At 42.8% G+C, this 27,649-nt stretch overlaps 1 protein-coding gene across 1 annotated transcript in view; it reads left to right on the top strand.

Annotated features, from left to right (window-relative positions):
- Positions 1-26,871, top strand: part of LOC146830310 (uncharacterized) — a 55,131-nt gene extending 28,260 nt beyond the window's left edge. Inside the window, exon 2 of the mRNA XM_085604496.1 lies at positions 24,497-26,871. Coding sequence (XP_085460622.1) covers positions 24,773-25,945 — 1,173 coding nt within the window. The 5' untranslated portion in view covers positions 24,497-24,772 and the 3' untranslated portion in view covers positions 25,946-26,871. The remainder of the gene's footprint in view (positions 1-24,496) is intronic.
- The last annotated feature ends 778 nt before the right edge of the window (positions 26,872-27,649 follow it).

Below are 27,649 nucleotides of genomic sequence, written 5' to 3' on the forward strand. Positions count from 1 at the left end.
ATAAACAAGTCTGTAAAATGTGCACGTGTATAAATCATACATCAAAACTTTAAAGAAATACAATCAAAACATTCTAAAAATCTTAGAATTTTAGGCATAGGGAGTGAAACCACAATCATTTTATAGATGTGTGTGAAATTCTTCTTCCATGTTAAGGCCTTCGGGGATCTTAGTATTGAGCCTAATAATGTAATTAGACTCTAACCTTCTCAGTTTCTTAACTCGATCTCCCCCTCTCTCGTTCACTGGGACTGCATCGATTACATAGTACTCAAATCCTTTAATGCTTCTGTTATGGAACTGATCAAAATGTCTAGCCACGGGGTAGGTTTTATCCCCATTTTTAATGGCTCTCAGGTGCTGCAGGATTCGCTTATGTACCGGGAGTATTGTACTGCCCACGTATCGCAGGTTACATGGACAGCGAAGGACATAAACAGCAAAGTCTGATTTACAGGAGAAAAACCCCTTAATTTTGTTCACCTCCAGCGAAAGGCCTCCCTTCATTGTGTATAGAGGTTATTGGCGGTTCAGTGCGCGGGGATTTATCCCTATTGAGTTATTATTTGATTGATAATGTCGGCTATAGAAATACAGGAAAGGGAGGAGGCAGCACGGTCGATTTTTGATGACAAAGTGCTCTCCGTTCACAAAGGTGCTGTATCGGATGACATTGCCCAAGTTACAGATGCAGTGGCCAGATTGAGAAGACTGGAGAAATTGAAGCGGTCAGAACTTTCCAAATGGTGGGAATCCAAGTCGCTTAAACGTTATCTGGAAGTGAAAAGGATTCCCAGAGGTCTTAGGATTTTGGTGGCACCTACGTACGAAGACCCCAATCCTAATATGTTAAGAGAATGGGCAGAGAATAATCAAGATGCCTCGAGCAGAATGCTGCAAATTCTTGTAAAGTATGCTGACATAGACCGTGCCAAAATACTTGAAGAAATTTTATCCCCATTTTTAATGGCTCTCAGGTGCTGCAGGATTCGCTTATGTACCGGGAGTATTGTACTACCCACGTATCGCAGGTTACATGGACAGCGAAGGACATAAACAGCAAAGTCTGATTTACAGGAGAAAAACCCCTTAATTTAGTTCACCTCCAGCAAAAGGCCTCCCACAAAAGTAGAGGTATTTTTGCCATGAGCGCATGCTTTACATTTCGCACACTTAATAAATCACTCTTTTTTACTCAGCCAATTTTGAGCTGTTTTCCTTTGTGCTACTGGAAGCAAGTTGCTGACCAAGGATTGTTTCAGCTACTTGGCCTTTCTAAACGTTATTAATGGTCTCCGACCTACAGATTTTTTGAGAATAGGATCGTTTGCAATAATATGCAAATGTTTTTGCAGGATTTTTCGTAAGCTTCCTTCTTGCATGTTAAAACCAGTAATCAATCGGCATTTACTGTCACAATCGCTGTCCTGTCCTACTGATTTACTTTCACGGCTAAAGAGTATTTCCTCCCTTGATTTTTTGCGGGCTTTCCAAATAGCTGTATCCACCCAAACCCAGGGGTACCCTCTAGCTGCAAAGCGACCTTTCAAGCATTCTAGTTCTGCATCTAGATCTTCATTACTGCTGCAATTTCTCATAGCTCTTAGACATTCACCATAAGGAATACTACTCACTAGATTGTTAGGATGAAAGCTCGTTGCATGGAGAAGGGTATTACCATCTGTGGCCTTACGATAACGTTTTGTTTTTAATTTATCGCCCTCAATGTATACAGTCACGTCCAAGAAATTGACGCTACTTGTACTGATCTCATAAGTTAATTTTAAATTAAGATCGTTGACCTGTAATCCATTGACAAAGTCACGTGCACTTTCCTGGGAGCCCTTCCATACAACAAAAAGGTCGTCAGTAAAGCGGCACCAGAACAATACATTATCCTGCCACTCCTTGGGAAACTGCGTTTGGACCACCTGCTCCTCCCACCAGCCCATATGCAAATTAGCATAGCTGGGGGCGAAGCAGGTGCCCATCGCAGTCCCACACACTTGGTGGAACAATTCTCCATTGAAAAGGAAACAATTGCTACCCAGGCAAGTAGCAATCATGGCCACAAGCATCTGGGTATGATGCCACAACTGTAAAGGCCTTACACCCAGAAAGTGTTTAATAGCATTAAGACCATCCACATGTCTGATACTTGTATAAAGCGTTGTTGCATCAATAGTCATCAATAACAAGTCTGGTTCCCAAGGTATGTCGTAAATCTTTCTCAGAAAATCACCCGTGTCTTGTATAAAGGACGGAGTTTTTCAACCAGGGGATTAAGAAAAAAATCAACTTATTTTGAAGTATTCTCCAGCGCACTAGAAATGGCCGAAATAATCGGCCGACCTGGGGGGCTCTCAACGCTTTTATGAACCTTAGGTATTAAATAGAAAACAGGCGTCACTGGATTGTTAATTTTGTAAAACTGCAATTCATCAGTGCTAAGAAGCCCACGTCTATGCCAATCCACTAACAAGTTGTTAAATTTATCGTGGCTTGCAATCATTACTTCCTTTGTGACTCTTACATAGTTTGATTTGTTATTAAGTTGCTTGTTGTAGGCCTCCTTGAGGTATTGATCCTTACCCCACAACACCACATTTCCCCCTTTGTCAGCATCACGTACAATACATGCATCACTATTGGCTAATTTTTTGGCCAAAGCATAGTATTCTTTGTCACGCTGAGTATATGCTTGCTTCTTCACTTTTAATGAACGGCACAGATTCTTCACATCATTAACCACCAAGTCATTAAACACATCTACAGAATCCCTGCTCGTTAGTGGCATGAATTTGGACTTTAACTTAAAATTAGTTGGTACACTTTGTTCTATACATAGATTCTCATCACAAGCTAGACCCAATGCTTGTTGTAAAGTATTCGGCACTTCTTGACATGCCTGAGCATCACGGTCTAGGTCATTGTTCAAATCTGACATAATTAGCATTAAATTCATATCGTCCACAGCTAAATTGCTGGATTCATTGGCCACTAAATTACTACTCCGTCCAGCCGGACACTTAGGAGCAACTGCAAAAAAAAAAAATTATTTCAGAGATCTTGTAAATTTGAAAATGTCAACTCTGGTTTGTACATAATCAATATCGGCTTTTGGGCAAAAAGATAAACCCAATTTCAAAATATTTTGTTCTTTATCCGATAACCCAATGTTCGTGAGGTTAATGACTGTGGCGGTATTGCTTTGTTCTATTTGCTTGATTTCATCATCCTCTTGCCGTTGTTGTTTGCATTGCTTTGCCCCTTTACGCCGCCACTGCCTCTTCCTCTTGGTGGCCTGGCGTTTGTTTGGGGGCGGGGTCGCAGGTTGAATCGTCTTTCCTCTCTTAAAAAATCAAATTCATCGATAACTGATGGTACCACTGCTCCAGTGCTAGGCCCCTCCTCTAAATCTGTATCCAGTTCAGAGCTTGGCACACTGCTCAATTCAGATTGCTGCTCATATGATCTTCCAATGGCCACATTGAGTCTCTGTTTCCGCATATTATCGAACTTTTTGGCAAACGTATAAATTTGCCCTCGTTCATAATCGATTTTATCACGCCGGAATTTCTTCGCCTTCCTTTCCTTAATCGTCACTTCCAATTTCGACAGACGCTCTTTCATTTCTGTCTTAAACTTGGTGATCATCTCCTGGTCTTGCTCTTTGTCAAGCATTTGCAGGATTTGCTCAATTTCTTCAAGTATTTTGGCACGGTCTATGTCAGCATACTTTACAAGAATTTGCAGCATTCTGCTCGAGGCATCTTGATTATTCTCTGCCCATTCTCTTAACATATTAGGATTGGGGTCTTCGTACGTAGGTGCCACCAAAATCCTAAGACCTCTGGGAATCCTTTTCACTTCCAGATAACGTTTAAGCGACTTGGATTCCCACCATTTGGAAAGTTCTGACCGCTTCAATTTCTCCAGTCTTCTCAATCTGGCCACTGCATCTGTAACTTGGGCAATGTCATCCGATACAGCACCTTTGTGAACGGAGAGCACTTTGTCATCAAAAATCGACCGTGCTGCCTCCTCCCTTTCCTGTATTTCTATAGCCGACATTATCAATCAAATAATAACTCAATAGGGATAAATCCCCGCGCACTGAACCGCCAATAACCTCTATACACAATGAAGGGAGGCCTTTCGCTGGAGGTGAACAAAATTAAGGGGTTTTTCTCCTGTAAATCAGACTTTGCTGTTTATGTCCTTCGCTGTCCATGTAACCTGCGATACGTGGGCAGTACAATACTCCCGGTACATAAGCGAATCCTGCAGCACCTGAGAGCCATTAAAAATGGGGATAAAACCTACCCCGTGGCTAGACATTTTGATCAGTTCCATAACAGAAGCATTAAAGGATTTGAGTACTATGTAATCGATGCAGTCCCAGTGAACGAGAGAGGGGGAGATCGAGTTAAGAAACTGAGAAGGTTAGAGTCTAATTACATCATTAGGCTCAATACTAAGATCCCCGAAGGCCTTAACATGGAAGAAGACTTTCACACACATCTATAAAATGATTGTGGTTTCACTCCCTATGCCTAAAATTCTAAGATTTTTAGAATGTTTTAATTGTATTTCTTTAAAGTTTTGATGTATGATTTATACACGTGCACATTTTACAGACTTGTTTATTCCAACAGAGAGCATGTGTGATGGACATGTTTGGGGGCTTAGAATTTTGCTAATAGCCCACTTGGGCTGAATTCTGTGAGATTTGGGTGTTTCAGGACTATTATCGTAATCAATAAAGGGTACTGTGTTTTGCGATTGGGATCGAGTTAGCCCACTGGGGCATAACATGCATTTATGACCCATTTCCACCCAAACTTATGTGACGGTCTTCCCTCTTCAGAGTGCAAACTTGTATTATACTTTAATTTTGTTAACAATTTTATTTTTGAATTGTAATGACTGTGCAGAGGAGGGCAGACTGATGGTATTAATGTGAAATGAATTTTGCAATTTTGGTATTAGCCGCCGGGGAGTCCGTGATTGAGTTTGGACTACAAGTCTGTTGTCACTTTTTATTATTTAGTAGTTTAACACGTATTACGTTCACACGAAACGCTTATAATGGCGGCAAAACTTTATGGAGATTGTTAGTGAACAAGCTGGCAGGACAAGCGAAATGCGTCTAACGTTTTAGCTGACTGAAATAAAGGACATTTTGCGCATACGACACGGAGTCGACTCTCCTGTTTTGTGAGGAAGTTTGCCAAATATTATCGGACCGTGCTTGGGAGGTCCGTCCGTCGATGCGCCCTCTGGTTTGGAGGTGGTGGGCATACCGAAGCAAACGGAGGTGAAATATATATATATGTATATATTTTTCTCCAACAGTCCTGTATCGCTTGCTGAACAGTTACAGACCACAAGTTGCCATAAAGTTTAACGTGCTTTAATTTATTTCTCCACGGTCAGCATGACGCGTTTCGGCTGTTAACACACAGCCTTGATCACATGACTCCCCGGTGAAACACATGATTTTTATACAGTGCGTGATTGGATGTTGTCAGTTACAATCGCGTTTCAAATGCAAATAGAGCTAAACAAAATACTTCAATTACGGAAATATTTGTTAAAATCCATAAATATATAAATAACTTTAAAACCACATAATTTCCTAGTTAAATACATAATCAAGAATGGTTTGATAAAATTCATAATAAAATAATATCACTGATAAGTAAGCTTGCGAATATAAGAAGCCTACATAACGGGTACCTTTAATGCCATAGTGAGAAGATGTGTTCCCTATTATATGAATTGCGCTCTATAAATACAAGTGCAAAACCACGTCGTAACTTATCCTTTTAAAGTGCAAGTGCTCAAATTGTTGTCTCATATGTGGACATAATGCAACTAGTAATATTTATCACATACATATTGATGATACTTTCATATTACATCCTAAATCACAATAATAAAAAAATGGTGCTTAAAACGTGATAAAATGAAAAGATCACACATAATCTCATGATGCTCTTGATTAACCGTTCCTAATTTTGATGTATATGGTCTATTCAATGGATAAAATGATGACATTACATCCACTAAAAACTCTCATAATTACATACTATTTTCAAATAATCCTTATGTACAGCTCAGATCCCCTAGATCTAAAATTCATGACATTAATGGGTATTGATGTTCCTATGAGCCTGAATCTAGTTATCCCTACATAGTATACATAAACAGAATAAAATTCCTATAATGTACTAAAATACCTTATAAAAATACTTTCCTAAAAATTACTTTCATAAAAAATTATGCAAGTCTTCTCCTGTATTTAATCCCTTTGGAATTCTAGTATCTAAGAGAAGAATATATTTAGATTCCAACTGTCTAAGCTGTTTCTCTCTATTGCCGCCTCTTATATTCTTTTTTACAGAGTCAATTACATAATAGCATAAATCATTCAAGTTCTTATTGTGGGCTAATTTAAAATGACGTGCTACTGGATAAGTATCGTCAGAGTTGACTATTGCTCTTAAATGTTGTAGGATACGATTGTATACTTGTAGCTTAGTGCTACCCACATATTTCATTTTACAAGTACATTCCAAAACGTATACTGCATAGTCCGTGCGGCAAGTAAATAGACTTTGAATTTTAATAGGATTCTTCTCGAATACACTTGTATATTCTGTAGTGTTGATACCAAACTTACACGCCCTACATGAAATACATTTATGAAAACCAGATTTACTAGCTAGCCAGTTAGTAGAATTAATTACTTCAGGGTTGGACCTAACTAATACATCTCTCATTGAGGGTGCTCTTCTAAAAGTAATGAGAGGATTGGTAGGAAGAAGAGGGGCTAAAGTTATATCTGTTTTTAATAGAGGCCAATGTTTTACTATAATACCCCTTATTTTCTTTTCTTCTACATTATATGTAGTTATAAGTCTAACTCCTCCTTGGCTATTTTGTTGATCCTCATCATTGTTTCTTAGGTTCTTTTTTTTTTAGATGTAGCAGTAGTGTTTAAGCACTCTTCTCTAGTGTGCCTATTTGCCTTGTTTTTGGCCTGTATTAACTCTTTTAGGCAGTATCCACGTGCCAAAAATCTTCCTTATATATATAAAACTACCTGCTGGCAGTCGCCAGTAGGTATAGTTAGGACCTATTTACATATGAAATCCGCAACATTCTATTCCCAATAACTTTGGCACCGATTGACGAATCTTCGCGAAATGTTCAAAACTTTTGGCCAACTTCGGTCCGCTCCTATCCTGAAAGTCTCGGGATGATTCGTCAAGCAGGGGCCGAGAAAAAAGGGGGGTCCCAAAACGTGTTTTCCCCATGCAATTTCCCATAGGACCTTTAGCCGCAACTACAGCCCTAACTGCTGAACGTAATTACACCAAATTTGGCAAAGAGGTAGTCCTCAGTTCAGACTCGTGCCTTTTGCTTAAATGGTGTCAATCTGTTGAGTAGTTCCTGAGAAAATTACAGTTAAAAGTACATATATATCTTTGGCCTCGGAGGATCCGCACACCCTATGCGCACCCTGCGCGCACCTTCCCGATCACGCGCTGAATGCTAATTGGCTGTCAAGTGGTTGTCATCATTCGAAACCAGGAACTGTTGGCAGCCATTTTGTGCCTCGGTAGAAGCGAGGCTGAAGAAGTCTGTGGAATAAGTGTGTAAAAATATAAAGGGGGCAGGGGAGAAATGCCCTGACCCTCTAGACCTGCTTAGGGGGTCCCAGAAGGACTCCCAGGGCCCCCCAATTTTTTTTTTAAATCGCTAAGTGTGCGCAGTGTGTGCCGATCCTGCCATTAAAAACAGCTTTGTTTATAATTAGCCCCCGGGGGGGGGGGGGCAAATCCCGGGGGCAACATTTCTTAATTTAAAGGAGGGCCAGAGGGACTCCCCAGCCCCGGGGACCGCCCCCCCCCCGGGCTACAATATAAATTGGGAGGGGCTCGAAAGCCCCTCCCACTATAATTTGTGGGGGGGGCTCAACGGCCCCCCCCAGCCCCAGGGACCACCACGCCCCGGGGCTTTATGTATTGAGCGAGGGGAGCTGCATGGCCCCCCTCCTGGAGCCCTCGAGGGCCCTGGGGACCGCCACCCCCCATGGCCGTCTCCTGCAGTGCCCTGGGTGCCCACCCCCAGGACACTGTTGTTTGCTATGAGAGGGTGGGAGTCACCCGCCCTCCCATAGCTTTGGATTTTGAAAGAGAGAGCAGGGAAACCTGCTTTTCCACACGGGGAGCTGCATGTCAGCAGTTCCCCATGTGGAAAAGCAATGCTGGCTCGCGAAGGACGCGGGGAGCCGGCTGGGACCGTGGGGGGTTCCCCCACGGTCCCCAATGTTTTTTATAAGCCCTGGGGGATGGGGTCCCCGGGGATAATAAAAATTAGTGATAGGGGCTATTTTTTTTTTTACGTTAAAATTAGTAGTCGCGCATCCAGCGTAGTCCCCTGGTGTGCACGTGTTGGATGCACGACTACTAACCTGTAGGGTGCGCGACTCCAGCGCGTTTGGTGCACAATTCTAACACGTTGGGTGCGCGACTCCAAGGAAAAAAAATAATAATATAAGTATATTTAAAAGAATATAAAATAATAAAAATATATATATTTATTTTAGTAAACATTTTTTTTTTAAAATGTGGAGTGTAATTTAAAAAAAATATAAAAATAAGTAGATTAAAAGAATGTAGTTAAAGAATATAAAAAAATCAGAACCAGAAATACATTTAAAAAACCTTTGAAATTCACTGAAAAAACCATAAGTTTCAGACATGTTATACTTAAGAATTAGCATTTAAAAAACCTTTGAAATTCACTGAAAAAACCATAGGTTTCAGACATGTTATAGTTAGGAATTAGCATTTTAAAAACCTTAGAAATTCACTGAAAAAACCAAAGGTTTTAGGGGTGTTATAGTTAGCTGGACATTTCACTTGTACAAAACTGCTGATGATGTCACATATTACATCATTCATGACATGGTCAGTGACATCACTGATGACATCTCAAATGACATCACTGATGACATCATCTAGTAGATGTAATATGTGACGTCATCAGCAGTGGATTGCGGGCGCGCGAATTATACTTAGTTGAACTTACTATAACGGAAGAATTTCAATGGTTTTGTACAAGTGAAATGTCCAGCTAACTAAAACACCCCTAAAACCTATGGTTTTTTCAGTGAATTTCTAAGGTTTTTTAAATGCTAATTTCTAACTATAACATGTCTGAAACCTATGGTTTTTTCAGTGAACACATATATATATGTTCAAACAAACTCGGCACGGTCCCCACCAGAGTATCCACGGCACAGAGGGAGTCCACAGTTGTTTCCTTTAAGGTACTTTTATTCTTTAAACACCATCAGTGGAAAACATGAAAGGACGGTCGACGCGTTTCGGCAGATGCCTTCAACTGGACCAGGAATCTGTGGATATATATATTCATATATTTTTCTTTTTTTTCTTTTTCTTTCTTTCTTTTCTCTCTCTCTCTCTCTCTCTCTCTCTCTCTCTCTCTCTCTCTCTCTCTCTCTCTCTCTCTCTCTCTCTCTCTCTCTCTCTCATGCTCACTGGTAGCACAGATACACTCGACACACGGTTTGCAGTTTTGGTGATGGATTTGAATATGAGGAATTGTATATGCTATTGATTTTTTTCTTAACTTTACTTTTGGGTTATTTACAGTGCCATTTGGACCGTTTAAGATGATGGTACCACAAGAACAGCTTTTGAGCTGACTGTATTGCCCAGTATATATATATATATATACATCTGGTCCCGAGGAATGCCTTGAATCTTCCAGTCTTATATGGCTGAAACATGTTGACCACAAGCTAGGGTAACATCCACATTCACATCCCTATTTCTCTTCTCCTTTTTAGGTCGAGCCTAGCAAGTGCCTCTTGGAATTGATCTGTACTTTTTGGAATACTCGTGCATGTACTGCACTGTTCCCAATGAGTACTCGTGCATGTACAGCATCCACCTTGCGGGAGCGAGCAGATGCGCCATCTGTTTTCAATTATCGCGCCCGCGCTTGTTTACATTTGCCTGTCTCGCGGTTGCTTTAATTGGAAACAGATGGCGGTCACGTTCACTTTTGCGGCTGTTTGTTTTTGTTGGAGTCTGCAGATAATTCATCACTGCTGAAAAATGTGGGAAATCTGGAGTGGTGCGGAAAACGCTGCTGCCGCAGAATCACATAATTCCGGTGGCCTTATGGAGAGAGGGCATATGCACTTTATAATTATTGCACGTTTTGCCTTCACCTTTTCTGCATGAAATTGAAGGTCAGCCTTGTAAGATGGATAATTGAGGCAATGGCTAAAAATAGCTCCACCTAGTTTTATTTTTTGTGTGTATTGTTTCCTTTTTGTACTGCTGCTTTTCCGTTTTCCTCTTAGTGTCTTCTGCCTCTTTAGTCTCTAGCCTTACACCCACCGATCTGCTGCTACTAAATTTCCTGTTCTCTCTCTCTCCTATTTTGCAAATAGTATTGAGAGAGAAAAATCCACGCGGAAAGATCTGTTGCTTAGAAACGTGCTTGGCAACAGACCTGTACTATTTAAAACCCGCCAAAGTTTACCCGGAGACTAATATGCTCTGCGCTGTATTGTGAGGAGCCCCTCATGGATTTCTGATCAAAATTGTGCGGCTGCAGCAACATGTGTGAGTGGAGCGGATGAGGAAGGGTTCAACCTGCCCCTCTCAGTCGCTAATGCTGGCTCCGTCATTTTTATGCAAAATAACAGGAAAGAAACTTCGCTTTGTGTGGGGAATTAGATAGGACGTTTATATTATTTATTTGTAGGTTTAACTTATTTATTGGTCATTTATGGCGCGGACGTGCAGGTGGAAATGCCTACTATTCTTTTCCTCTATGTTGTGTACACACAACATACTTTGCGTATTTAAAGAGTTTGAAAACTCATCCCTTGAAGCGACTCGTCTCTTCATGCACAACCGCCTTGAAGGCGCGAACATATAGATTACACGCATGCGTAGTGACATGCCTGGATTTTCAGTCTTCCTGCTTACACAAACAAGCATTGGCATAGCCAATAGGTCTCACTTTTGGGACCTTATAAGTATTTAGTTATGCAGCAAAATATCCTTGTTGCAACAACAGCAACTGTTGCATGGCTAAACACTTATAAGGTCCCAAAGGGGAGACCTGTTGACTATGCCAGTGCTTGTTATCTCTATCCACTGGGGGCACCAGAATAAATCTTTTTCACCCACCATGAGATAGTTTTAATCACTACTTTTTGCACTCGGCCCCTCACTCCGCCCACATAGGAAGTAGTACTTAAGGTGCTGTAGAACACCCCTGCTCCTCTCCCAAGGGAGAGTTGTAGCCCACACTGGGTACCTTGCGGCCCCAGTGTGCGGAGGGGACCCTATGATGAAGCATGTCACACTAGGGTGAGTGAGGGTTCTCTTCCGAACACCATAAGTGTCCCTCATTTCTTGTTTCTTCTTTCTACCCCGTACATTAACAAGAATAAAACAGATAGTCTGCGGCCTTCAGCGCTGATTTGTCTACACATAACGAACCCTTCTTTCCCTGTAAAACTGAAGATGTCCCATTTACGGAGATGTCTGTGCCATTTTAATTAAACCTTCACATTAAAAAAGCAGACTTGATCTGTGATGCAAAATGTATACGTTTTCATATGAATTCTGTTGCACCCTAATTTAAACATAACTGAATAAATCAAGCGACTGATATGAACTATTTGTTGTGCTATCAAAACACTCTTGCACCCCAATCTAGACTGCTCTCTTCTGATGGACACATGCAGGAATATCAGGAAATATGTAGCGCAATCTTGTCTGAAATTTGTTAGTGAATACTAAAACTATTTGAGCTAACAGATTGCTTGGGATGACTGGTGTAGGCTTGCAGTCCTTCTGTATAAATGTCAGTCAAGCTCCAACCCGCTAAAAAAGCTGGTGAAGGTTGTTTGAGCCAATTGTATGAGCGTTAAGTATTTAACCAAAAAAAATTTAAAGCAGCAAATCACATAATCCCATACGACTGCTGTCTTCTGAGAAGTAACAAAAGTATAAAACATGTATATGTTGGAAGATGTCCACAACTACCTGCACTTTGCCAAGTACAGCTTAAATGAGTTTATTGTCTACCTTGAACTGATACCTTTAGAATTTCTTCTCCGGCAATGGTGAATAATATTTGTTAATGGTATCTGAGGCCGGTTTTACCACATAAAATTCTTCTAACTGTATTCTTCTGCTCACACAAGTTATGGACGTCCTTCTTGAAGCGCTCCTCTTGAGGCTGCTTGGGGTTTGTAGAATTCCTGCTGTGTGCAATAAAGACTAACTTCCCATATATAATGTAAGCCAACATCGCTAACTAAACACAAAGCAGTATGAAATGTCATACAACATCATCACTAAACGCACTCCTGGTGAAGTACCTAAGCCTTGAGTAGAAACTGTTTGTGGCACTCTCTTAAGAAAAACTGGCTTTACATGTGCTCTATTAGATTTAGTCAAAGTGCACCTTACAATTTTCAATATTAGAGGATAAAAAACATGTTTCAGTTCAAAGTAATGGTAAATAGGCAACAAATCCTCTTTTAATACACTAATTGGTACATTCCTCTGAAATATGAACACCAAGGATTTGTAATGCAGAGCAGGGAAGGGTACTAAGTGAACTTATTTAATGTAATATTTCAATTCGCTGATTAAAAATACATACTTGTTTAACAGGCAGGACTCATATTTACAGTAAATTAGAAGTAGTTTGACTGCATGTGTTCACATTAGCGGCAGGAGCTGCACCTCCAAAGGTGTCATACGATAAGCAGTGCTCTAGCACAGCCTTACTCCAGCACCGCCTTACTCTTCACAGGCGCCAACTCGTCATGGAGTGCTGCCTTCCTGAACACATAAGCAGGACACCTCCCTTAAGGCCTTTGATGGTGCCCCCTCACTTCACCCTGTGTGCTAGGGGTGCCCTTTATGTGCAGTGCCGTCCTCTCTGTGCGTATCATTACACATGAGTGTGCTAGAGCACCCAAGAGCTCATCTTAGAGGGAACTGAGGTCACAATACAGGCAGGTGGCATCCATTTTATAGCATTTGTATTGAAAGCAAATTAATTGAAAACTTTGTATGTGTAATTATTATCACACAATCCGAATAGCTCTGAATGGCGCACAATGCTCCAGATGGCACAGGAAATCCCCTCTTTAAGGCATATTGAATCATCGGAAATCTAGTTTCTAAACAATAAAGCCAGAACCTCTCTGCGATCAAGCAGTTGGCTTCAGCAGAAAACACGGTTAATAAAGTAAACCTGTTTGAGTGCCAACCTCATGTACTATCTGTACCCTAACTCCAGTAGATAGTCGATTTGGATGAATGCAGCATCTGAAGAAAGTCCTGGCTGGGCTATGACGTCCGTTTCCGGCCACGCCCATTGATATTGTCAGTCATGTTCCTAGTTCTGATTAATATCCCAGCCATCCTAACCTTCTTTCCGAATCTACAGGTTAGATGAACTTTACCATGACCTCTGCTTACTAACACTAATAAGCTTTCTTAACTTGTTTGATAAATTTAAAGTACTAACCAAGCCTAATCTATGTAATCCAGTACTCTACATTGTTAGAAAGCTGTCAACGCAATAAAGCCCAAAATAAATCAGATCTCAGATGTGTGTGAGGTTGTTGATCTTTCACCAGGATGTGCCATGAATCCACTTCTCTAGTCCAGCCTTGGGTTATAGATTGGTCACATTGTAGCACTAGTAAGTATTCTGAGTAAGCTCTACTGAACATAGAGCTGTGTTGAAGGCTTCATTCTGGGGGACTGGACGCAAAGTAGCACACAACTTGAACCCGTAACAGTAAAAGGGCAAGTCACTCAAAGTTATGCATAGCATGCGAACCACCTTAAGAGGAGAATGATGTGGTACAGAAGTCTGTGCATAAGGGGAGACAACCACCTTAGGAAATCAAGACTTGTATATGCTGCTCTTTTGGCCCCCAAATTCGTGGAACTGCATTTGAATATGGGTATCTACTTAGTTCAATAAAACAAAGCAAAATTGGTCCCCTTAAACCAGGTAACCCCCTTAGTTTAGCTTCATATCACCTATTACGGATTTTAAATACTGAATACAGGATCCTCAGTAAAATTTTAGCACTCAGACTACTACCCTTTTTACCCACTTTAATATCTGAGGACCAAAATGGCTTCATCCCTCTTAACACATCTCTGAATATTAGAGGCCTCTGTTGTACTATTGGAAAGGCTCCTGGTCTATGGCCTGTGTGGCCTTGAAGACAGATTTTGATGTGTAACATGCGCTCTATGTCCAAAGAACGGGAAAATGTGTTATGGGCAAATCAAGTTCCTCCATGACAGGCTAATGGCCAGGGTTAAATCTGGACAGTCCACATCTGCATTGTATCAAGTGGGGAGAGGAACCTGGCTGGGTGCCCCTCTCGCTCCTCCTCTTCTCCCTAGCCATTGAATCTCTAGCAGTTTTTGGAGAGGAATGGGCAAATCAAATAGAAGATGCTAATCATGCAATCTCATTATATGTAGATAATATGGTACTTTATTTAGGAATATTCAAGAGGATCTCTCTACTATTTCCAATAGTCTCAGCTCCTTCAAAGAAGTATCAAGCCTGGACTTTAATTAGAGCAAATTCTACATATTCCCAACATCCCTTACACTACCACATTGAAGAGTTATTCTAGGGGGCAGGAGAAACAATAGGTAGGAGTTATCTCCTGATAATTGGGTGTCATAATATATCCACTGAAGGGTGATTTATTGGCAAACAATTTAGGATCTGCGATTCGCACACAGATCTCAGGCTGCATTCTCATGCGCACTCCCTTTGTCTGCGATGAGCCATAAGATTCCCTATATCCAAATTAATTAGGCAACCATGTCTTCTTTGCAATCTTATGAATCTTCCTTCCTTGCTCCTCAAACAATATTTTTGTGAACTTGAGTCCTGCTGAGTGGTCTGATTATTGGGCTCTAACAGAAGACGAGAGGCATTAGCAGAAATAAAACTGCTAACGGATAAGGGAGGGCCAAGCCCTGCTTTTTAAAGCTTTTTATCTGGAAGCCCAGCTCCAATGAGTGACTTACTGGTTAGTAGAAAGTCACTCTGATGAATATGGTTATACTCCTGTGCGGTAACGAGATTGCCACTTTCAGCTTATTTTATAGTGCCTTAACTGCCAAAGGCCTTTCTATCCTGGCACGCACCTTGCTGGGTTGTTTGAAGTGGTGCATGAACAAAACCAGTACAGTTAAGTCATATGCGCCTGTGAATCCTCTTAAGAAGCTCCATACATAAGCTGGAATACTTCTTGCAAAGGACTGGGCACAATGCCAAATGGCAGGCTTCACAAAATAGGTGACTTGTCCATATCAGAAGAGATAAGAGGACTGTCCTACGGCCAATTCCAAATTTATGGGAGAAGAAACAATGCAGTTAAAAGGCAATGGGATAAATGCCCCGAGCCCTAATGGGTACCCATGTGAGTTTTTTAAGAGATATGCCACGAAATTGGGATCCCATCTCCTTCGGGTGGTGGAAGAAGCACAGGAACGCAGATGCCTCCTGCGGGACTGGAGAAATGCAGAGGTGGTTGTGTTTCACAAATCGGGCCGACCCCAGGACCAACATGCTTCACATCGCCCTATTTCATTACTGAACATAGAGGCTAAGATCTTGGCTAAGGATTTGGCCAACCGCCTCCACTCCCATATTTCCTTGTTGGTCCACCCAGATCAGGCCGGCTTTATGCCTCAGAGAGCGACGCTGCATAACATTCGTCGTGCGCACATCGCCTTTGCCACTATTCGGGGGCTAGATGTGCCAGCTGCACTCCTGCAGACATAGATAGGGCATTCGATTCCCTTAGCTGGACGTACTTATTTGTTCTTCTAGATCGCCTGGGTCCACGCTTTCTGTCCTATTTAAAGTTGCTATATACGGACCTCACGTCCTCCGTTCGCTTCGCGGGGTCTGCCTCCTTCACTTTTCCTATTGGAAAGGGTACCCGGCAGGGTTGCCCATTGTCGCCATTCCTGTTCGCCTTCGCTATGGAGCCTTTGGTGGCATGGGTCCGGATGGATGCGCAAGTGCCAGGTTTTGAATGAGCCCAGGGACTGTAGGATCGCATTGCATTATACGCCGATGATGTCCTATTTTTTTTTTTTACAGATGTTAACAGAACAGGACCAAGGCTGCTTTGTATCATGCACATTTTTGGGGAGTCGTTGGGTTTGTTCATGAACCCCTGTAAATCCACTTTGTGGATTCTCGGAAAACAAATGGAAAGGGTACTTGGGCCTCGCTGGTGCAGGTAACTTCAATAGGAGTAAAGTACCTGGGAGTTTTCCTATCAGACTCACCAAGTGTGTCCTGGGAACATAACATTATGTCGTTGTGGGCGCGTGTGCACAAAGTGCTGAGAGCCTGGTCTCATATGTCCCTTTCCATCCCCGGTCGATCGGACATCTTCAAGATGGTATCGCTGCCGCGGCTGCTCTACCAATTACAGAATTGTCCCTTCCCCCCGTCGTGGTTTCGACAAGTTAACTCGGCTCTGGGGCAGTTGTTGTGGGCAGGAAGGGCACCCAGAGTGGCGTTGCGGACATGTTTCCAGTCAACATACTGTGGTGGATTGGCCACCTCGGATGTCCAATCCTACTACATGGCCTCGCACTTATTGATATTAAATGACTGGTGGTATGGGGACAGGTCTGAACCTGCATATGCGGTGTACCAGAGATGCATGGGGACTACTACTTTACACACTATTTTATACTCCGCCTTAATTGCCAATGCCCTGCCGTCTGCCACTAGGGTGGTGTTCCAAGTGTGGAAGCAGGCTCTGCAGAAGATGGGGTGGTGGGGCAGGTTGACAAAGGAGACTCCACTTTGGTTGTAAATGTAAATGTAAATTTGATACTTGTATAGCGCACTACTCACCCGCAAGGGTCTCAAGGCGCTTGTACGAATACCGCTGTGGAACCCATCCTGGCTTTCCCTGTGAGGCGTCCACTCCTGGGCACCCCCAAGGCGGAGGCCAGGCATCCTTAGCGTTGTGGGGGCCGTTGTGGAGATTAAGCAAGCTATTGCCCAGAGTTGCAGAGTGGGACTCCATGATTGGAATAGGCACCGAGGCGAGAATTATCAGGTCCGTGGAATTTTTGAGCCCAAGACCCGCCGAGGCGGGGAATTGAACCCTGGTCCCGGGCTAGACCTCTGCATCAGGGTCTGCCGCTCTCATCATTGAGCCACACTTGCCACAATTAGCTGGTCTAGCAGGCTTCCGAGATTGGGACAATATAGGGATCTCTACCCTGGGGGATGTGATGCGAGGCACGGCTCTAAATTATTTTCAAAACCTCCAGCAAGAATATAAGATGCTAAAGACTCCATTTTATAAATACCTTCAGTTCAGGCATGCCATCCTCCCCAGTGTTACGGGCTTGGAGTCCCTCCCTTAGCCCCATTGAAGCCAAATTGTTTATGGCAGACCTACAAGACCATAAAATCTCCAAAATCTATCAGTCTCTGGTGACGAACTGCCCCACCACACTCGATAAACTAAGGCAGACGTGGGAGGAGGACCTCGGCCCATTGGGAGGAGATGACTGGACGGAGACACTGGCCTCCACTCGGGAGGCTGCAATCGCAATGCGGCTCCGGCTAATCCAATTTAACTACCTACACTGGGTATACTATACTAGAGCCAGGTTGTGGAGGGAAGGCCTAGTGGCGTAACATGTATAAGCGCCACCTGATGTTTTTGGGATTTACATTAGCCAAACAAAACATTGCACGTAAGTGGAGGGCAGAGGCCCGCCTTCCTTGTCAGCATGGAAGAACGGTCTCGATTTTAACATGGGTCTGGAGACTCCTATCTTTAAAGCAAAGGGGTGCCCGCAAAAGCATTCCAAGATCTGGAAGCGATGGGCGGATTACAGAGGCCTTTACTTGGAGCCTATCCCTGCTGGAGATGCTGCGATTCTGGGACAGGTGGGCAGAATTGTGGTGCAGGGGACCAATGGTTAAGCGGGAATTGTCATTGATGCGGTGGGAGTGGAGGTGATGCTTGAAATGTAGTGTAGAGACAGTGCATGGGGGCGTAGTTTTGTTGGGTACATAATATTTCTTCTTGAAAAATGTTTATATTAAATGTCATTGCAACCTTTTGTACTTTACACTGTAGCAGACAGCCTCTGGGTTACAGAGTTCTGCATTGTAAATGGCACTTGACGCAATAAAAATAGTTTTCCCAAAAAAAGGCAATGGGATACCATCCTGGAGCATGCCTTATTACAAATACTACACACAAAGTCAAATGTCAGACCTCTGGTCTCCTGGTTCTATAAAGCAATACTGTAACATTCAGACATACCTCTCTTCCCACTTAGGGGTACATGGGAAACCGAGATAGAGTGTGCGTTCAGTGACACTCTATGGCAATATTGCCAAGATCTCCCACAGTTCCCAATTAATTTTTACAATCTAAAATGTTACCTCACCCAGCAGAAAATGAACAGGATAATTCCGAACCCCTCTTTAGAAAGGCCACATTAGCTTGAGATGCACCCTGGCTTCAGACCCTGGCTATAGGACTGCCATTCTACAAGCAGATGCTTGTATTCTGGTGTTATTCCGGAGACCTAAATGGGGGAAAGTGGCTTTCAGATTCATTGATTTGACATTCATAATAGGTAAGAGAGCTATTAACCTACTTTCAAAGACCCCTGATTTCGTCCGGCCACAAGACGGACGAAAGTTGTGATTAGTTTGGGAGATGTGGAGGGCCTTACACTATAGAGAGTGAAGGCTGAGATTGAGGAGGCAGCCTATTGCTCAACAGTGGAATGAGATATTACAATTATTCAAGATGATAATAAAGATGATCCCAGGCCCCTACTTTACAAACATAAATGCTCATAAATTAAAGCCTAATCTGTTTGTAAATGTAAACTATGTATGACTTCTGGATTGGATGCAAACCCGAATACGTTTAATTTTGTGTATATACAGTGAATATGCATAGGTCAGTCTACTGAGAATCAATCAAATAGGTTATTAAATATTTTCTCACAATATTCCTGATTAATATGGGTCCACTCAGAGCGAAGAGGGATTGGGGTGTGTAAATGTTTTAAAGCTGTATACAGTTTATAGTTTTATCTTTTAAAAATCAGATCTAGCCTATGGAATAATGCTGGTTTCAGGTTTAAATGCAATTGTGATTTAAGCCACTTGCTTGCAAGAAAATGAGACCTTCTCCCAAAGGGGGAGACACCCCCCGAAGCTACCTCCTTCGAAGGCAGACTCCTGGATGGATATCTTCCAACTAAGGCCATCTCGCTCACATGTAAAAAATTAGTTAACAATTCTGTAGACCCCCTCATGAAGCTGCGAGAGAAGTGGGAAGGGGATGGTATAATCCTAGACGAGGAAGATTGGGTGGCAGCTGTGTCTTCACTGCGGGAGGTGGCCATGGCAGCGAGATTGAGACTGGTGCAATTTAAAGTTTTGCACCGGGTCTATATTACCGGTCCCGGGATGGTACGAATGGGCAGAGCGACAGATGGAGGGTGTAGAAGGGGCTGTGGACACGTAGGCACCTTCCTTCACATACTATGGGAGTGCCCCTTGGTCCAGAGGTACTGGAAGAGAATACACAACGTTATGGGAGAGGTGCTATATCAGGCTCTCCCGCTGGAAGCTAAGAGATGTCTATTGAATGTATGGGAACCCACTGACCTGCACAACACTCAGATGGCCTGGGTTACACTGGGGCTGATGATAGCAAAACGTAACATAGCCCAGAAATGGGGAGCGACACAGACTCCAGCGGTAAGTGCCTGGAAGAAAGACATGGACTGGTGCATGTTTCAGGAAAAGTACGTTTCTGTGGCCAGGGGATGCCCTAAGAAATGGATCCGCATGTGGCGGAAGCCGGGAGCTGAACTGCTTTTTAAAAATTGTTATTTCCTGTGTCACGAATAACTTGTTTGCTAGATTTTAACTTTGCACTCACCCTTCCGACACCACCAGATCCTGTCCTCGAACCGCCCTCAACAGCGGAGCTATCGCTGTAGCGGAACGCCCCTAACAAACAATTCCAGTCGCCATTGACGGCGAGGGACGAGGCCACGCCTACCCTTAGGCCACGCCCACACGCCCTTTCTCACCCTTTAAATAATGTGTAACCACCGGACGCGCAGCGGACTGGCGCTGCGGGCGCGCCTAAGGCAAGCCCGTCTGTGCCCGTCCGGGCCCAGACGGCCTTAGGCCCAGACACTATGCTCGATTCTCAAAGGAGCATTACTTACACCCAAGACATGCTTCGAGCATTGAACTCGAATAAACATCCCAAGTGTAAGTACATTCTCAAGGAAGCCACCCCTTTCACGGGCTGTGCCTGCTGCAATCCGACGGAGGAGAAGGAACGTGCTCAAGCTCTACGACTTGGCCTTCTCAATTGCAGATCTCTTGTTAGACACGCTCATGAGATAAATATCCTCGTCCAAAATTCTATGCTGGACATATTGTTTCTCACAGAAACATGGATGACGCCGAACAGCGACTTTGACATGGTCAATGCCGTCCCCCCAGGCTATCAAATATGCCTTTTAAACAGACCAGTCGGTAGAGGCGGTGGGCTAGCCATCCTTTATAAAGACCATATCACCTGCAGGATCGACAATGGCAATGTCAAAGACTGCGAAAGTTGCAACTTTATTTTTCAGATCTCGCCTGCAATCTCTCTGTCCGGACTATTAGTCTACCGACCGCCAGGCCCACTTGGGGAATTCTCCAGTACCTTGATGGATCACGCCACACTAAAAGCAACTACTGCTTCTAATTTTCTTCTCCTAGGGGATCTTAATCTCCATTTCCTTGACCCTACGGATAACTCCGCAGCTAATCTATTAACAGACCTTGCGTCAGTCGACCTGCATCTCATGAACTCAAAAGCTACCCATGAAAAAGGCCAGCTTCTGGATCCGATTTTTACGAATATTAGGAATTTTACAACCCAGGAACCCACTCCTTTCCCATGGACAGACCACTTACTGGTCCCCATGTACTGGCATCTTAAAATCGCTCCGACTCAAGCACACAAAACCAGGACACTTGGTAGACGGTGGCACAAGCTGGTACCGGAGGAATGGGAAGCTAAGTTAGGAGAATCCATCCCGCCTCCCTCATCGGATCCCAAAATGGCAGATAGAGAATTTAATGATTGGCTCACCCACTCCCTAGACAGTCTTATCCCACTCACTTGTACTCTTAAACATACTAAGAGGATCAATCCAGCTCCATGGTACACCCCCGCACTGAACGCTTTAAGGAAGGAATGCAAAAGGTCAGAACGCATTTGGAGGAAAGACAAGTCTGTGAAGGAAAAAGACGTATTTCAGTCATCCATGAGAGCATACAAACTAGCACTCCGCAACGCCAAAAGTGCCTTTTATGAGGAAAAAATAAAGAATTCCTCCTGCTCAGCCAAGGAAACCTTTCTTATCCTTAAAGAGCTCCTCCATGTCCCCGACCCCCCACAAAAACCTATGGACCCCAAAGCAGCGGAAGGAAAATGTGTCAAACTAGCCACCTTCTTCGATGAAAAAATTAAAAAGATCCTCGCCTCTCTTCCCGCTGCTAAAACCGACTCCATTGAAGGATATGAGGACCATCATCCCCTGCAGAGGAATTCTCCCTTGAAGCCCGCCGCCCCTCACTTGGTTTCCTTCGGCCCGGTTACCATGGAGGAGGTAGCAGCAACATTTGATTCAATAAAGAGTGGCGCTACCAGTGACCCAGTGCCCATACGATTCCTCAAAAAAATCACCCATACCATAGTGCCCCCGCTGACCGCTCTGATCAACACCTCATTAACCCAAGGTGAAGTCCCCCCTAGCTGGAAGGAAGCGGTCGTTAAACAACTTCTTAAGAAACCTTCATTAGACCCTGAGGATCTATCAAACTATAGACCCATCTCTCTCCTTCCTTGGATTGGTAAGGTCACTGAGAAACTTGTAAATAAAAAAACTGTCACAGTTCCTGGAAACCAACCATCTCCTCAAGAACTCCCAGACGGGCTTCCGACCAGGTCAAGGCACTGACACCGCTCTCCTTGCAGCAGTGGAGAAGGCCAGAGACATTCTCGATACAGGAGGATCAGTGGCAGTGGTCCTCCTGGACCTGAGTGCGGCCTTCGATACTGTCAGCCACCAGGTCTTAACCCAACGCCTGGAAAACATCGGAGTGAAAGACAAGGCTCTGAAATGGCTTTCATCCTTTCTCTGCCAGCGCTCCTTCCAAGTCTGGGAAGGTGACAGCCGCTCCCCTGCCATCCCCCTCCGGTGTGGTGTGCCACAGGGCTCGTCACTGGAGGAGAGGGTCTCCCCATTCGGAGTCACTATCATCAGTTATGCTGACGATACACAGCTGGTGGTAACTCTATCTCACCCCAAGCAAGAGCCCTCCAACCTTCATGACTGTCTCTCCAATATACAGCAATGGATGAACGACTCAGCCCTGAAATTAAATGGGTCAAAAACAGAGATTCTGCTCCTAGATCAAAAAACGCTAGATCTACCCCCGAACATCTGGCCCGCCTGTCTTGGTGAACCTCCTGCCCCCAAGACGGAGGTCAAGAGTTTGGGAATATGGTTAGAGAAAGATCTTACCTTTAGAACGCAGGCAAGGAAGACGGCCGGCGTTTGTTTCGGCCTGTTAAGATCATGTAGGAAGGTGCTTCCCCTACTCCCTTTTAATTCCCGGAAACAGTTGATCCAAGGCCTGATTGTGTCCAGGCTGGACTACAGTAACGCCATTTATTTGGGAGCCCCTGAAACCACCCTCCAGACACTACAGAAAATCCAGAATGCCGCTGCCCGGATGCTCACGAACACCCCGGCCAGAACATCTGCAAAACCCGCATTGAAAAAACTGCACTGGCTACCGATCAGGGAAAGAGTGGTATTCAAGGCCCTCTGCCTGGCTCACAAAGTGCTCCACAACGAAGGCCCACCAATTCTCAAAAACTGTATCACCCCCTATAGACCTACTAGAGCGCTCCGATCGGACCATGGAAACCTCATTGTGGTACCCAGAGTGAAAAAAGCCCGTTCAGGAGGTCGCCGTTTTTCGGTTCACACAGCGAAGGAATGGAGCGCGCTCCCTCTGAAACTAAGAACAGAACAGAATCTCCTCCGTTTTAGGAAATCGCTCAAAACCCTCCTCTTTCCATAAACCATTCTTATTTTCCGCACCCCCTCCCATCAGGATTACGAGGTATAGCGCTGGGATACTCATGGGTGACTACGCGCTCTATAAAAACCTTAAATAAATTAAATAATAATGAATGGAATGAATATAGAGGGACTATATGCAGCCCACCACTTTTACCAACTCAATTGGAACCAACATTGTAACTGCGTTAATCACTCGTAACCAATTGTTCATGCGTTGTACTGATAAGTGTATCATATTTAACCAAGACGCCTGACTGTATCGTCTTCTTGCCTTGTAACCTTGATTCCTACCTTTAATAAAAAGAATTATAAAAAAAAAAGAAAATGAGACCTAAATACACTGCTGCCAATAACGTATCTATGATGACCGTTTGCAATGAATGAAATCAATGAAATATTTTTCTCACAGCTCCACATATAAGGAACAAACTCAACCCTTCTCTCCTGTCTTCTGTTCAGCCTTGGCCCAACACATTCATAGTCTCTCATTCCTATACAAGAATATGCCACCATTTACATCTTACATGTATGTCACAGTCAGGACCACTGGAATAATGCGGCAAAGGAGGGACAAATTATTGAGCAGTGTTTACTATATTATGGGGGAAGAAAATGCAAATTATGCTGCATAGTGCAGCACGTTATGTGATAGTATTATATCATTGTTTTGGCACTTTCTTACATTAACACTGTCTGAATAAAGGGTTAATTCACCTTATTCTACTAGTTTACCACCCAAATGCAGCTATAAGCAACTTAAAAGTAAAAAGTAAACCTTTGCGAAGTGCCTTACACTGGACAGCAGCAAGCATTGCTGCATCTTTTTGTAACTTGATCTGTTTGAGCTAGAACCAAAATTACATTTTGTGTTTGAATCTGCAAATTATGGAGGATATGGTGGATTATGTGACAAATGTGGCAAATCCATAATTATAGGAAAACGCTGTGGCTGCAGAATCCCATAATTCCAGTGGGCTAGACATTGTGCATCAACAGGGTATACACTATTCTCTTTCCATACCAGGGAGAGAAAAGTAACATAGGTCTCCGCACGCTGGAACAATACAGATATGCATACTTATGCATTATTTTTAAGAAATTAAAGACATGAATATTTTTGTGCATAAGTAACACCAGACCCCTTTTAACCACACATTCACAATTGCTTTTCTTCTCTTTCACAGCCCGAAAGGTTGCTGCTGAACAGGCCTGCTGTACACTATGATGTGCTAACCACAGCACACCCTCTGTAATGGAGCTAGGAAAAAAGAATCATACTACAGCAAGGAGTATGAGGAAACACTTGAAGATAAGATCTCTATTCACATCTGAGTGCCAGTTAACTTTTACACCCAGCTTGAATAAGTTCACATGTTAGAGAATTATCTCTAAATACTTATACTAACGTGCAGGAAAACCATCACTGATTGTGGTTTTGTTATACTGGAGAGGAAACTCATATGGATTGCATGGAGAGTGTCACTCAAAGTTCACATCAATTCAAGCATGAAAGGTTTAAGCCTCAGAAGAGACAGTACCCGTGTACAGAGTGTGAGAAAAACTTCGCTCACAAGTCATCTTTATTAAAGCATCAAAGTCACCACATTGGTGAGAAACTGTATAAATGTACGGACTGCGGGAAAAGGTTCACTCAGATTTCACTTTTATTAAATCATCAAAAAATCCATCCTGGGGAGAAACCTTACCAATGTATGGAATGTGGGAAATGCTTCACTAACAAGTCGCCTTTATTACATCACCAAAAAATCCATACTGGGGAGAAACCGTACCAGTGTATGGAATGTGGGAAAGGCTTCACTGAAAAGTCATATCTGAGAAAGCATCACAGAATCCATACTCGGGAGAAACCATACCAGTGCACAGAGTGTCAGAAAAGCTTCACCTATCAAAAAGGGTTGTTATATCATCAAAGGATCCATTCTGGGGAGAAACCATACCAATGTGAAATGTGTGAGAAGAGCTTCAGTAAAAGGGGACATCTTACCCGGCATTGTAGAATCCATACTGGAGAAAAAATATACAAATGTATTGAGTGTGAAAAAAGCTTCAGTCAGAGGGGTAATCTATACTCTCATCAGAGGATCCATACTGGTGAAAAACCATATCAGTGTCCCGAGTGCCAGAAAAGCTTCTCTTTTCTGTCATCTTTGGTACTGCATCATAGAATTCATACCGGGGAGAAACCGTACCAATGTACTAAGTGTGACAAATGCTTCAGTGGTAATTCAGCTTTAATACAGCATGAGAAAATTCATACTAGGGTAAAATCACATAAGTGTACTGAGTGTGACGAAAGCTTCCGTCTACTCTCTCATCTCCAATCACACCTGATCACCCATTTTAGGGAGAAACCTTATCAGTGTTCAAAGTGTGATAAAACGTTTATTCAAAGGTCACATCTGGTTCGTCATCAGAGAATCCATACTGGGGAGAAACCATACCAGTGTGCTGAGTGCATGAAAAACTTTAGTCGCTGCTCAACTCTTTTTAGGCATCAGATAATCCATACTGGGGAGAAACCATACCAGTGTAGTGTGTGTGAGAAAAGATTCAGTCAGTCCTCACATCTTTACAGGCATCAGATGATCCATACCGGAGAAAAACAACACTAGTATACAGACAGGAAGAAAAGCTTCACTAGGGCAACTTTATTAAAACATTGATGCATCTAAACTTCTGGAATCACCCGGTTGTTTCATATTTTGGAAGGTCTTATACAGTTGCCAGCCCTGCGATACGTTCAGAGGATGTAGTTGGGGCACAATTCACTGTTTAAAAAGACCAGCTGCAACTTGCAATTAGCCTAAGAGTTTAGTAATGTAGAATATGAACACAACATGTAACTACTCAAGAAACGACCTTATACCCATAAGGAGATTTCCCTATCAACTTACAAGACATGTATTCCTTTGAGGAATGTGCCGGTATGATGAGTGATATATTTACAAAGACTAAATCCACATAGAACTATATCTCCTTTTTTGTGGGTGGTTAGGAGGAGGCTTAGACTCTGGGAGCTCCTCAAGCCACCAGCTCACTTCCAAATTAGTTTTATTACCTGTTAAGTTACTTTATTTTTATAAAGTTACAAAGGTGACCTTGATATCTGAAGAACATACTCCATTCTGTGGATAAAGAAAAGTTGGAACAATCCGCTATACCAGCGGTTCTTAACCTGTGGTCATGAGGCCCCTGCGAGTCCGTGAACCCTACTCGGGGGGTCCGCAACTGCTTAAAAAAATAAAATATTAACAGATTAATAAAGTATATATCAATAAAGAAGCAAAATATAAATTTTAAAATTTAACATTCTGCAAATGTGAAGAAGGTTAAATTTGAAGGCTACAAATGAAGTTTGTGTACTCCGATTGATTTGTGTGAGCAGTGCAAGTACATCAAACAAATTATAGTATGAATGATGGGTAGCCTCAATTGAACTTTAAAATGCTCCAACCTTCCCATTAAAATTAACATTTAGATTTTTTTTTTCATTTGTTTGGGAATTTAATAAATTATTTCATAATTTGTGTTTTTATTTGACAAATGCTTGTTTCTGTAATTTTGTTTATTTTTGCAGCTCAAATCATTGAAATTGCTTTGGCAGAGGTCCCTGAATTCCAATAATGACTCATTGGGGGGGTCCATGGATTCCAATAATGATTGAGTGGGGATCCCCAGATTCCAGTAAAGGTAAAATGGGAGTCTACAGAAATCAAAAGGTTAAGATTCATTGCTCTATACAGAACATTAAAACAAAAGCATAAGTTATTCCATTGTAATTTATCTTGTCATTCTCACTTGAAAATAACATGACTTTGACTCATTTCTGGGTGATTCCTCAATATAGATTACAAATGCTCACTGTTTGATCCAGATATTTCTAGGTCAGTCTTCCCATAAACCCCTGTGTGCAAGACCCACGTTAAGTTCTGCTAGTTGTGAAATAGAGTTCAAACAATCAGTTTAAGTGTCTAACTAAAGTTGCTCCGAATCCAACTGAGACAACCAACTGGGGAAACACAAGATCCAGTTCTGCACAACCAGCTGGGAATAAGACTTAAGTAGTCCTGACTATCTGTGTTGAAAAATGGCCCTTTCTGAACGCTCACCCCAAACCTTTTGCCTTCCTTGTCCTGTTAATCTGACCATGTGTTTTTTTGGCTTTAGGACTCTAATCCCTTTACAACTGCTAACCAGTGTAAAGTACACGTGCTGTCTCCTCTAAACATTGAAAAATTCGCTCGTACCCTGTTGGCATAGTTAATTTTCTTAAAAGTCCCTAGTAAAGTGCACTACATCTGCCCAGGGCCTCTAAA

Source organism: Triturus cristatus, chromosome 5_1 (assembly GCF_964204655.1).
Source record: "Triturus cristatus chromosome 5_1, aTriCri1.1, whole genome shotgun sequence".
In the NCBI taxonomy this organism is placed as follows: domain Eukaryota; kingdom Metazoa; phylum Chordata; class Amphibia; order Caudata; family Salamandridae; genus Triturus; species Triturus cristatus.